The 12,036-nt window shown below is 30.2% G+C and overlaps 1 protein-coding gene across 7 annotated transcripts in view; it reads left to right on the top strand.

The window, feature by feature from the left end:
- Window positions 1-2,764: 2,764 nt before the first annotated feature.
- The window catches only part of krz (beta-arrestin protein kurtz), a gene marked incomplete at its 5' end in the record, with an annotated part of 28,085 nt that continues 18,813 nt past the window's right edge, over window positions 2,765-12,036 (top strand). For 2 of the 7 annotated variants that reach the window (XM_014437826.3, XM_067050978.1), the window contains 8 exon segments: window positions 2,765-2,795; window positions 6,269-6,329; window positions 6,871-7,064; window positions 7,181-7,359; window positions 8,751-8,886; window positions 9,780-9,864; window positions 9,945-10,017; window positions 11,792-11,935. In XM_014437826.3, coding sequence (XP_014293312.3) covers window positions 2,765-2,795; window positions 6,269-6,329; window positions 6,871-7,064; window positions 7,181-7,359; window positions 8,751-8,886; window positions 9,780-9,864; window positions 9,945-10,017; window positions 11,792-11,935 — 903 coding nt within the window. 7 annotated transcript variants of the gene reach the window in all.

Below are 12,036 nucleotides of genomic sequence, written 5' to 3'. Positions count from 1 at the left end.
GATCATCCAGTCATGTTACAGATTAATTCACAATATTATGTTGGCCTAATATGGTAAGAGATTACAGAAAAAATATAATTTAAAAAAAATGAAATACAATAAAAAAACTCTCTTAAAATATATACAAACAAAAGAATAGACAAGATGAACATAAATGGGCAAAAATAAAAAATTGGTTACTTTATTAAATTAATTAGCTAATTAGTAAGAATTTCAGAACCACCAGTAATGCGTTCCCGTGTTAGTTTTGATAGGAAATATTTTTTTTTATTATTTGCAAATGTATACTTCTAAATATCAAATATTTTCCCTTCTCAACTTTCTTGATAGTGTACTTACTTTCGAGTAGATTTTTAATAAATTAAAATTTAAGCCTTAATTCATTCTTTATACATTATTCTCAAATTTTGAATATTACCATATTTATCATAACTTCGCGGACTCGAATTCTTCTTTTTGGATTGGATCACTTTATTTATTAACAAAGACTCCACGGTCCAATGTAACTCATATGAAAGCATTTTGGATTTTCTCCAATTTTATAACAATATCCATTTTGATAGATTTTTCAAAACATTTAAAATGACTCCTGTTTTTAGTAGTTCAATCTAAAGGACTATATTTGATTTGTGTCCTGGTTTCTACCAAGAAAAGGATTCCTTGTTCGATGTATCTTATGTCCATTGATTCAAGAGAATAGAATTCGTGTTACCAGAAAGTTTAGGTGTTAGCATCATGTACCTCTAAGAAGTTGGCCATATTCCTCTAAATTTTTGAATTTTTTTAAAGAGTTCTAGTGTTTTCAATTATTTACAGAAATAATTCTGTTGTTTAAAACCATTCAAAGATACGCGCAACCAACTTCACGTGTAGTGCAAGTTTCACACCCCAGAACTCTTTTGATTTCAATTTACTAATAAATTGTTGTTGTTTTTTTTACTATTTCGTACATTGACCGTCAATCTTCCTAATATAAAATTTAAAGGAAAAATATCGCACCACTTCGCTAAAGTTATGATTTACGTACAAAACATACCCATCAAATCAAATTTACTCTTCGTCGTAAACCTCCCAACTGCCCTACAGTATACTTTAATAATGTGGCTCTTACCCCTGTACAACAGATTCGCTATCTTGGACTACCTTGACAAACGACTAACCTGGAATCCTCACACAAAACTGAAAAGACAGGAAACTGCACGCAGATTCCGACTATTACAGCACTTACTAGACAAACGGTCTAAACTTTCAACTCATTACAAAAGACTTATCTACCTGACAATAATAAGGCCCATCTGGACATACGGAGTTGAGCTTTGGGGCTCCACTAAACCTTCGAATTTCTCTCGTATCCAATCTTAACAATCCAAAATCCTTCGTAAAATCCTCAAACCTCCTTATTTTGTTACTGATAAAACCATCCATAAAGACCTAAATGTTGTTTATGTAACCGATCTAGCCCGAACCCGATATTATTCCTTCCATAATAAACTCCCTAACCACCCAACCCACTAGTTTCTAACCTTGCTTCCTCTTCCATTCCTGGCGATCCTCCGAGGCGCCTGAAAAGAAGATGGCCTCGTGACCTTATATTGTAAACTGTTTTTAGAGTTCTACTACTGGGTAGTTTCTCTACATGCTGTATCATATCATTATGTCCAAATTTACTTGTTGTATTTTTTATACAATTGTAAATATCAATAAATAAATAAAAATAAAAATGTACAAATAAATACCTTTAAATACCAATCACCTGTTAATTTTAAAAATGAAAGTAGCTGTAAGCTTAACTTAGGCGCTTAGGCTTTTGTCTGAAAGCATTGAAAGCTTGAAAGTCTATTCAATAAATGATCGTGTCTGTATTCTTCATTTTACTGCTTCATACTTCTGAACTCTTGTCTTGTTTTATTTTTGTCCATTTGTTTTCTTGAAAGTGTAATTATCATAATCAAAGGATTCATTAGCAGTTTAAAATTTATTGGCAGTGCTATGGATTTAATTTATAATTTAAAAAAAAAAAATGTGGTAGTCTTTAGACAGGCCTACAGAGATGAAACTTCTGGAAATGAAATAATGTATTAAAACTTCGTTAGTGATGGTTATGCGTTCACTCGTAAGACAGCTGTTTCCTAGGTCAAATCTAGTAGGAAAGTTTTTTATATTGTAATTGGAAACCGTGAGATCACATGAGCTAACCCAATCGGACCGGCACAGCTGGGATGGTTAACATCCTCCTAAATCGTCTATTAAAATATAAAAATGTTCCAGCAGGAACTGACCAGCCTTGCCCCTCTCTCACCACTTCCGTTTCATCTCGCGTCATGAAATCAATTAACTCCCATATAATCTTTTGTTGGATTTAGAAAGTTGGTGTAGAAGTCTTACCTCAAGACATTTGATGCGTTTTATATTCATTTTCTATTCTAAACCTTAATGTTCTTATATTATTTATTGGCTGATCAGCATTCTAAGCCTTTTGCATCACCATTTTTTCTACTTTATTTCACTCACTTTTGAGTTTCTGTTTTTTTTACTTTTAGTATATTTCGTATACATTTTTTAGTACTGGTAAATTTTAAGAACTTATTTTATCAATTTATTTATTCATTTTTATTTTTATTTGTTATGTTTTTATTAGTAGTATTATGTTTCAAAGTAATCGTCAATCGATTGATAATAACTGACTAATCTTTTATGCTCCTAAAATTACTTTAAAAAATTTATTCTATATGGAAAGTAATGTTGTTTTTCCTTTTTGTTACAGAGTATTCAAAAAGAGCTCACCTAATGGAAAGGTAATTATGATTATTTTTAATAACATTGTAACTAGTTATTAACAACAGTATGTAATATTGTGCTTTTTTTTAAGCTATATATATTTTTTTTTGTTGTACCCTTCATTACAATAAAATTAGTACTTCATACATATATAATACATGAAATATATTATATATACTTTACTGAGCCTTTAACGCTCTTGTGTTGCTCTCTAGGTTTAATCTAGAATAGTGTCAGACAGGGCGAATATCAATTACTGTTGTCCACTCTCATGTACATATTAAAGATTTCAAATTAGAAACGCACATTGTGGTGTGAACATTTAATTAAAATTAAAAAATTGACTTTAAGTTCAATAGCTGTTATGTTGGATTTGATGTTTTGGTAATTGGCCACCAAATTGGAAACCAAATTCAAAATTATAAAAACACAACATTAAATGAATTCACTTTATTCTAAGTAGAAAATGAAGGTTACAATGGGTCCGATTGAAGTTCCTTACCATCCAGAATGTTTTCTACTGGTAACTCATCATCATGGTGAGGCAGTATATCTTCCCCGTCATTCAAGTTTGGTTAGTCATCGATTTCTTGTTGTGTATAGGTACAAGATGCTCCTTTGCAATCATAGCATATTTGAGAACATTTCATCCCTTGTTCCTTGCAACCACAAGCATTTCGAACATGTGCAGACAGTATAGCCTCATGTAAGGCTTCTTCAACTGTTGAGTTTAATGCTAGCAGCCCTATTAATTATTATTAAGCCCTATTAACTATTATTAAGTAATTACCTATAATTACCTACTTTGACAGCATTATCCTTCTGGGATTGCTTGCAAAAATATTAACCCCCTCTTCTATGATGGTTGTCTTCTTATTTTCAACAAACATTCAGAGATTATTAAAATGACAACCTAAATTATAGTAGGAAGAATGGGATCTAAAATAGGTTCTTTTTTATTTGTTTCCCCCATTGTTTTTAGAGATAGGTATATGACGAATATTTGTGCACATTGAATGTTACCTTTTTTACTGGAGAATCAACAAACATATATTATCCCTTCAAAGGTGCAGTTGTGATCTTGTGATCAGTAAAGATGTCAACTCAACTATGTTATCTTTCTGATTACACCATATTTCCAGAAAGAAATCATCTATCAAATAAGTTCACTATTTTCTTTCTTTTTTTTTTTTTTTCTTAGGTCTTAAAAATCTAGAGGGAAGCCGTGGCTGCCTATGCCCATGATTTTAATATTTCTTTGTATCTGTGCATCTTTGTAGAGAAGCTTGGCCAGCTTCCTCTTCCCTTTTCTGAAGACGGTGAATGTCAAATTGCAACTACTGAAAGAGTGAAGAAATAATACATTTTCTTGAACTCAATTCAAGGTTTTCTAAAACCCTGCTGATGGTTGTATTAGTATCCTCTTAAGCTTGTGTCGGCTATGATGTTTTCATCTAATCATCTTTGAATTTACATTGAGAATTTTCGTTTTTTTTTTTCTTTTTATTCTTAAGAAATTAATCTTTTAACATTGTCATTAACATTATTTCATAAAATTCTGCGTTGGCTGCAATAAATATGTTCTCTCTATAGGAATTCGCAGATTTATTCCCCTCCTCTAGAAGGTCTTAGAGATAGCCATCAAATATTAGGACTGATCAAATATCATATAGCTACACATTTCTTATAACGGCAGTATACCTTCGACAGTCTTTTTATTTTGTGATTTTATTCCACTTAGATCAATCTTTTGTACAGCTGAGCATTTATCCCTCGATCAAATGAGCTGAAATACTGTGCCTAGGATTGATTTCTCAGGAAAAATTCCTTAAAAGTGGAGCTAAAATTTCAGTCAGGAGTGGGTCCTGGTCAAATGTTTATTCGCTGTTTTTAAGGTTTTGTCCACTTTCACAGCCCCTCAAAATTGAGAGTGAGGTAGAAAATCTGTATGTAAATTGGGTTAATGTTACAGAATTGCCTTTTGCAGTCTATGTTTATCTCTTTCCTCCACCATACAATGGCTTTTACAATTTTGACTAAACTCATTAAATCAATATAAAAATAAATTATATTTAATTTCAGCCAGGTATTTTTGTACTCATTGGAATAGTTTAACAGGGTTTAAATGACTAATTTTCCAAACATCTTCCTCTAAAGTATCTTTAATTATGAAATAATTGACCATTTTATATTGTTAAGAGTAATAAAAAATGTTAACTCTCAAAGAATTTAATATTTAACTAAAGGAGATAAATGGCAAATCTCCTGTTTCCAATCCTTTGTTATGTTTTAATGCGCTGATGTATTCTTATTCGAAAAAAAGTTGATATTTGTCATTCACATCTTGGAAAACCTTAAAATACTAATTTCCATATCAAGAGAAAAATAAATATTTATCATTTGAAATTTCTACCTTCCAGGTTGCTAAATGAAAGTAGTGTGAAACATGCACAGCAGTATATTTTTTTTTACTTCAAGACAAATGACAACATAATTGAGGAGTTATATCAAGAGGAAATATATTATTTTTGTAAAATTTATATTTAAAATTATTATTGAAATATCTCATTTAGATAAGGTAAATTTTTATTGAAAATGTTGACAGGGAAAAAATAAAATTTTGAAATAAATGCAATAAGTTTTTGATGTGCAATCTTAATTTGTCAAAACAAAATCTTTACTTTTAGGAGTGGATTGGAGACATGTACTTTTTGTGAAAAACTCAATTATTCTGTTAAAAGATAATTATTTTTAAATTAAAAAATTGTTATTCCTCTTTTTATTTAATTTAATCATTAATTGAAGAGCTCCTTCTAGAAATAATCTAATATTACTTCAAAGTTTTTAGGTATAAGAAAATATGGTATTATCTTTGAGCAAATTAACTTGTTTTTAATTATAGCACATAATAACCTTCATTAAGGATTAGGGACTGATTCATTACTAAACACTAGTCACATTGGATCAGAAAAAAAACTTCACTCTAAAAATCTTTTTGTAGCTAGAATTTTTTTTTACAGGGCACTCTTTAATTTTTTGCCTTATTTTCAGGGAAAAGTCCATATAAAGTTGGCTCTTTATGTTTGGCCTCCTTCCTTTCTAATACTTCAAGTCCATTAATTAAATGGCAGTTTCTTTTTATATGCCTCCTTTTTCTCTAATATATGTGCAGAAGAATTTCCATGGTATAAATAAAATTTTGAAAGCCTCCACAATTTCTAATTGGCAGGATTAAAAATTTTCCCCTAACCTGACAAATTCTAGGAAATATAGAGTTTTGTTTAAAATTGGATAATTTATTCCCCTCTATTATTTGTTGATATTTTGAAGTTGACTTTTAATTACTTTATTTATATTTTATTTAATTTAACTCCACCTTCATTCAAAAGTTATCCTTTTTTATTTGTATTGTAAACAGTTGTTATTTCACCTGCTTTGTCATTTTGATTATTATTCTTGGATGTTTGATTGATTTTTTTTTTTTTTTCAGATTACTGTTTATTTGGGAAAGAGGGATTTTGTAGACCATGTGACTCATGTTGACCCCATAGGTATGTATTTAAATGTTTTTGTCTCAATGTTAGTTTATATTTTTAGTACTAAACTGTTGTAATCTACCAAAAAAAAAAAAGAAATATTTTACCCCCTCTAAATTTCTTTATTTTACATTAGTTTCATGAACATGGCCCATTTATGAAAATGGAGAAAATATGTGTTTTGGAATCATTTATATCTAATAAAAAAAAAAATTGTTATCAAAAACATTTTGAGTTGTAATAATTATGAAAAAAAAAATGTTTCTATCTATTTTCAGGAAGTAATAAACCTTTTGTAATAATTTGGATAATTTTTCAGTTTACCTTTAACCAAACCATTTTCATGAGTATCTATACTGTCAACTATTAAACATTTAATATTTTCCTCTTTTCATTCAATTATATTATAGTAATATTGATATCTCTTAGAATAACTGTTCTTATAATGAATATTACTGATGTTATTAGTTATGATCAAGTTGTATGAAATCAACTGAGACAAAAAAATGTAAGAAATCGGCATTTATGTTTTAAATCATCATATGATTTCCTTCAGATGGCGTTGTGCTCATTGATCCAGACTATGTAAAGGAGAGAAAAGTTTTCGGGCATGTGCTTGCTGCCTTCAGGTATGGTCGAGAGGACCTGGACGTCCTGGGCCTTACTTTTCGGAAGGACCTCTACCTTGCTGCAGACCAGATCTATCCCCCTCAAGAACAACAAACCAAGAGGCCGATTACCAGGCTGCAGGTAACAAATGTTTTTTAGCATATTGTAAACATTCATTTCGCATCAGTTTTAATTTGAATAAGACTGTTTGTTTTCTATAGCCTTCTAGTTTTCAATATGTTATTATATATTTCCAGGAAAGGTTGATGAAAAAACTAGGACCTAATGCTTATCCTTTTTACTTTGAACTACCTCCTCACTGTCCAGCTTCCGTCACTCTCCAGCCTGCTCCGGGAGACACAGGAAAACCATGTGGTGTTGATTATGAACTGAAAGCATTTGTTGCTGAGTCTCAAGAAGATAAGCCTCATAAAAGGTAATTCATAAATATCATTAACCATTTACATTAAAATAATTCTTATAAGATTTATTTTTAAACAAAACTTAATTTACTAACTAAATGTCAAAAATTAGTACAATGAATCTAATTGAGTGAAAAGTTAAATTAAAATAATTACAATTAAAATAATTCAACATTGATTATTTAAATGAAAAAACTTTCATTTTATTTTTCCATCTTATTTTATTTAAATTTTTCCTTTTCTTCCTCTCGTCTCCCTTTCAGCATGGGGATGATTTTATCCATTAGTTCCATATTTTTCAGTTTCTTGCAAGTTTCCTCCTTATGTCTTCCCTCTGTATCTGCCTATGCATTGCATGTGACTGATAAAAGAGGTTTTTGGTTTTCTCCCCACCTGTCTAACCTCCATGGTTTTTATGAGGTCCATGCGGCCAACATGTCCATACGATCTCGGTTGCCTCTTCTCCAGGGTTTCCATTGCTGGACACATATCCAGCTCCTCACAAATCCTATCATTCTAAACATCATCTCTCCATATTTTCCCGACAATTGTGCTGAGAAACTTATTTTCAGCTGCAGAAAAATGACTTAGCAGCCTCTCATTCAGAATTCAGATCTCTGATCCATGGAGGAATACTAAAAAACAGACTTAAATAAATTTAGCTTTACATCCAGCAATTCCAATTCCATGGACATATACCCCATACAACTCCTTGTTCCACCCTCATTGGCACTGTTAATAGGCATGAGACTGGCTCTCTGCTGCTGTTCGCTTTAAGTTGACAATGTTAAATAACTGACTGACCTCAGGTATTTTCAGCTCATGCTGCCATGGCTGCTGGAAAAGCTAGATCATGCCCTAATTCATCTTGGTGTAAATGTTGTCTTATTCAAGGTGCTTCTGAATTAAATATTAACAGTCACAGGCCCTAGAGAACTGCTAACCTCAGAGTTCTGATTGGTTAATCAGGGTAACAATTCCTAAATAGTATTTTGTCTCCCTTACTGCAACGTTTTCTGCGAAGCTAACAACTATAGCCATTACTGGCAGTCTTGTTACCTTGTTCCAGTGTAGAAATGTCGTGATTCTTGTAAAATTTCTTAATTTTCCATAGGTTTATCTTTTTTCAATAAAAACATCAGAAATCAGAGATTAACTAAAACTGAAATTTATATAAAATATATCTATATGTATGTAAATATCTGCAAATACTCTTATTGAATGTCTCATGATATATATTTGTATGTTTAATATTTTTACCTCAACATTTAATTTGCATGTATATATTTAACTTTCTGCAGATGTATATCTCTGTTGAACAACTAGAACAAAGCTGAAAATAATAAACAAGATCTAATTTATCATTATAGTCGACTGTAACGTTTATTAGATGTGTTTGTCTTAGGAACTCCGTCAGGCTTGCTATAAGAAAAATAATGTATGCCCCAAGTAAACAGGGTGAGCAGCCTTCAGTGGAGGTGAGCAAAGAGTTCATGATGAGCCCCAACAAACTTCACTTAGAAGCTTCGCTTGACAAAGAGGTTTGTTTTCATCAGATCAACACACTGAAATATTTGTTTCAAATTATTTAAGGTATATAATTATCTAGATATCAATTTTTGGTAAAACACAGATATTATTTTACATTTGTTTTTACTTTTTAACACTCAAGATTATATTTACAAGGACGTGTGCAGATTTTTTTGGAGGAGTTGGGCATTTAATTAGAAGAAAGTCAGTATTACTCAAAATACAAATCTTATGTTAATTAGTGGGTTTGAAAATTGTATTTCTTCATAGCTTTCAGGATAATACATTTTTCCTCTGTATACATCATTTCATAATTGCTCTAAATATTTTATTTGAAGGAGATGGTCGGGGCTACAGTCAAGAAAAAATAAAAAAATAGTTCTAAACTATTTATTTACTGTCAACGTTTCAACCCACAATGTAGGCCTTCATCAGGGCTAAAAATAAAGAAAATACAAAGAATAACTTCTTTATGTAATTAATTTACCAGCTCATTATTAATTACTGTTTCAGTTATTATGTCTTCTTAGTTTATTAAATTAATATATCTTTTTGTAATATATATCAGTTCACTACTCTTCAGTATGTTAGTTATTTATCTTTATTCTTCTTATTATTGTATTTAAGATTTTGATAGTTTGTACAATTACACTTTTACATATTTTTTATCTCCATTTTACTCTTACATTGAAACGTCCTTCTTTGTATCTTTTTATTTTTAGCCCTGATAAAGACATATATTGTTATTTTAAACGTCGGCAATAAATAAGTAGTTAGAAACTAATTTTTTTTATTTTAATGAGTCACTGAAATTGTTGCTTTGGTTTCAATTATGGATATTTTTTTCCTCTTATTTCATAAATACAGTAGTACTTAGGATATAATGTTGTATTCACTTTCTCAGCTCTATCATCATGGTGAAAGTATAGCAGTGAACGTCCATATAGCGAACAACTCAAATCGAACAGTAAAAAAAATTAAAGTTTCCGGTGAGCATTCACTACTATTTCCTGTCAGACAGTTTGATAAATGAGTACATTTTTGAATTAACTTAATTTTTATTTTCCAGTTCGGCAGTTTGCTGATATTTGTCTGTTTTCTACAGCACAATACAAATGTACTGTAGCAGAAGCAGAGAGCGAGTAAGTTTAATAATATTATTACGTAGTTTCTATCCTAATCTTCTATTTAGAAGCTTATTTCATTCCAATTTTAATTTATTAAGGGATAAATATTTGTTCATTTCAAGAATGCATTGAATTATATTTCCTAAAGTATAAATATTTTAAAATGTTAAATAAATAAAAAAGTTAATGTTTGTTCTATTTTGAAAGAAAATTTTTTTATTTCATTTTCCTGATAATTGATTTGAATTATTTTAGTATTCAGATTCAGTCCTAGTATAGAATTGTTCAAAGTTATTTCTGGTTTCAATTTCCTAAAAAAGAAAAAACAACAAAAGTCATATTTTTTTATCTGGAATACTATTTTCTGATTTAATTACATTGATGGAATTTTTTTTTCTTTTATTATAATTATTTAATAATGCCAAATTTTTTACCCTTTTATTTTTGAATAATTTCATAAAGAACTGTTGACACGATCAAAATATATATATATATTTGTATAATTAAATACTGGACAAAATTATTGCATACAAATTATCTATTAGTTAATACAGTGGTTCCCAACCATTGTTCAACGAGCCCCTTCCAGTGGTTCTGCAAAATAATTTAGGAATTCCTCATTAATTGAACAGTTTTGAACTTTATCCTCCCAGATTTTCAGTGATTTAGTACAGGTATCCTAGTCTTTCTTAGCTTTTCCTTGGGGGTGAGGGGAATGCATTCGGCATTTAATACTATATTTATATCTAATAAAAATGTACGGGTTTCGCCATTTGCCTGTTTCTACCAAAGGGGTTTCCATTTTCCTACTAGTATCTAGAGGATTCTGCCACCAAAACATTATATTCTTCCCTTCTTTAAATATATCCCAACAAATCAATTTTTCCCTCATAAATATCTTTCTTTTTTCAAAACCATTATTAATCCTATCTCTTTCTGGAATTCTTTACCCTTTTCTATTCATGAATTACTTATTCTTCTGCTTAATCTAGTAAGATTATTATAAAAATCTAGTGAAATCATTTTTTTTAAATTATATAATTTAGTAATTGTATGCAACAGTTTTGTTCAATAATTATTTTTAATGTCTTGTACAAATTACTTCAATGTTTGAAGTGAAAATTACTTAGCTTCATTATTTTAGTGATTTGAACAAATATACTTAAATTAGTAAAAATTAAAACCTATTACCCACTTCATGATTTTCATTTAATAAAGCACATTTCTTAAATCGAAATTTATTCCTTATTAAATACAGAATCATAACTCAAAATATCTTATCATTCAAATACTGGAGATAAGATTTGGATTGAGATCCTGGAATGGTCTGTCTAACCCTATGCAGACATACATGAGTTGAAGTTCAGTAATATTGAATTTCTAATTTTAAATATGTATATTTTATTTCAATATTATTACATACATCAATGTACATTTATAAGATAATGTAATTAAGAGAAAAAAATTACCTACCATTTATTTCAAACATATTTGATTTTTCAATAGAAGCCCCACTCGAAATATGCCCTCTGTCGATCTAATCCATTGTTGGGCATGTTAGGAATTTTTATTACTTATATGATAATTTATTTTTTATTTTAAATAAAAAAGTATATTTATCATAGCTATTTTTATTTATTTGCCATTTTCTTTTTTTGAGTTAATGATGATGTATTTAATTAACAATATGCATACTATATTTATGAATTTTATTAGAAATATTAAACATTGTGAAGTGTGCATTAGGTGTTTTTAGTTGTAATTTAGCTTAACTAATGATGAGGATCAGGGCCGGGTGCCCGGTCGGCCCTGGTTTTACTCTCTCTAAGGTGTTCATCGTGAGGCCAACGCTGCAGGACAATAAGGACAAGCGTGGCCTCGCCCTTGATGGCCAGCTCAAGCACGAGGACACCAACCTCGCCTCAAGCACCATGTGAGGGTCAACTCAACCTCCCGTATGCACTCAGTCCATTTAGGCACCTCTTTCTTGTTTCACTGTAGGGAGTGTCTTGTCCTTTTTGCACCTCATCAATG

Source organism: Halyomorpha halys, unplaced genomic scaffold (genome assembly GCF_000696795.3).
Source record: "Halyomorpha halys isolate HHAL.00 unplaced genomic scaffold, Hhal_1.1 Scaffold5072.1, whole genome shotgun sequence".
NCBI classification, from domain to species: domain Eukaryota; kingdom Metazoa; phylum Arthropoda; class Insecta; order Hemiptera; family Pentatomidae; genus Halyomorpha; species Halyomorpha halys.
Note: the sequence above shows the minus strand (reverse complement) of the source record. Positions and strands in the feature narration are given on the sequence as shown.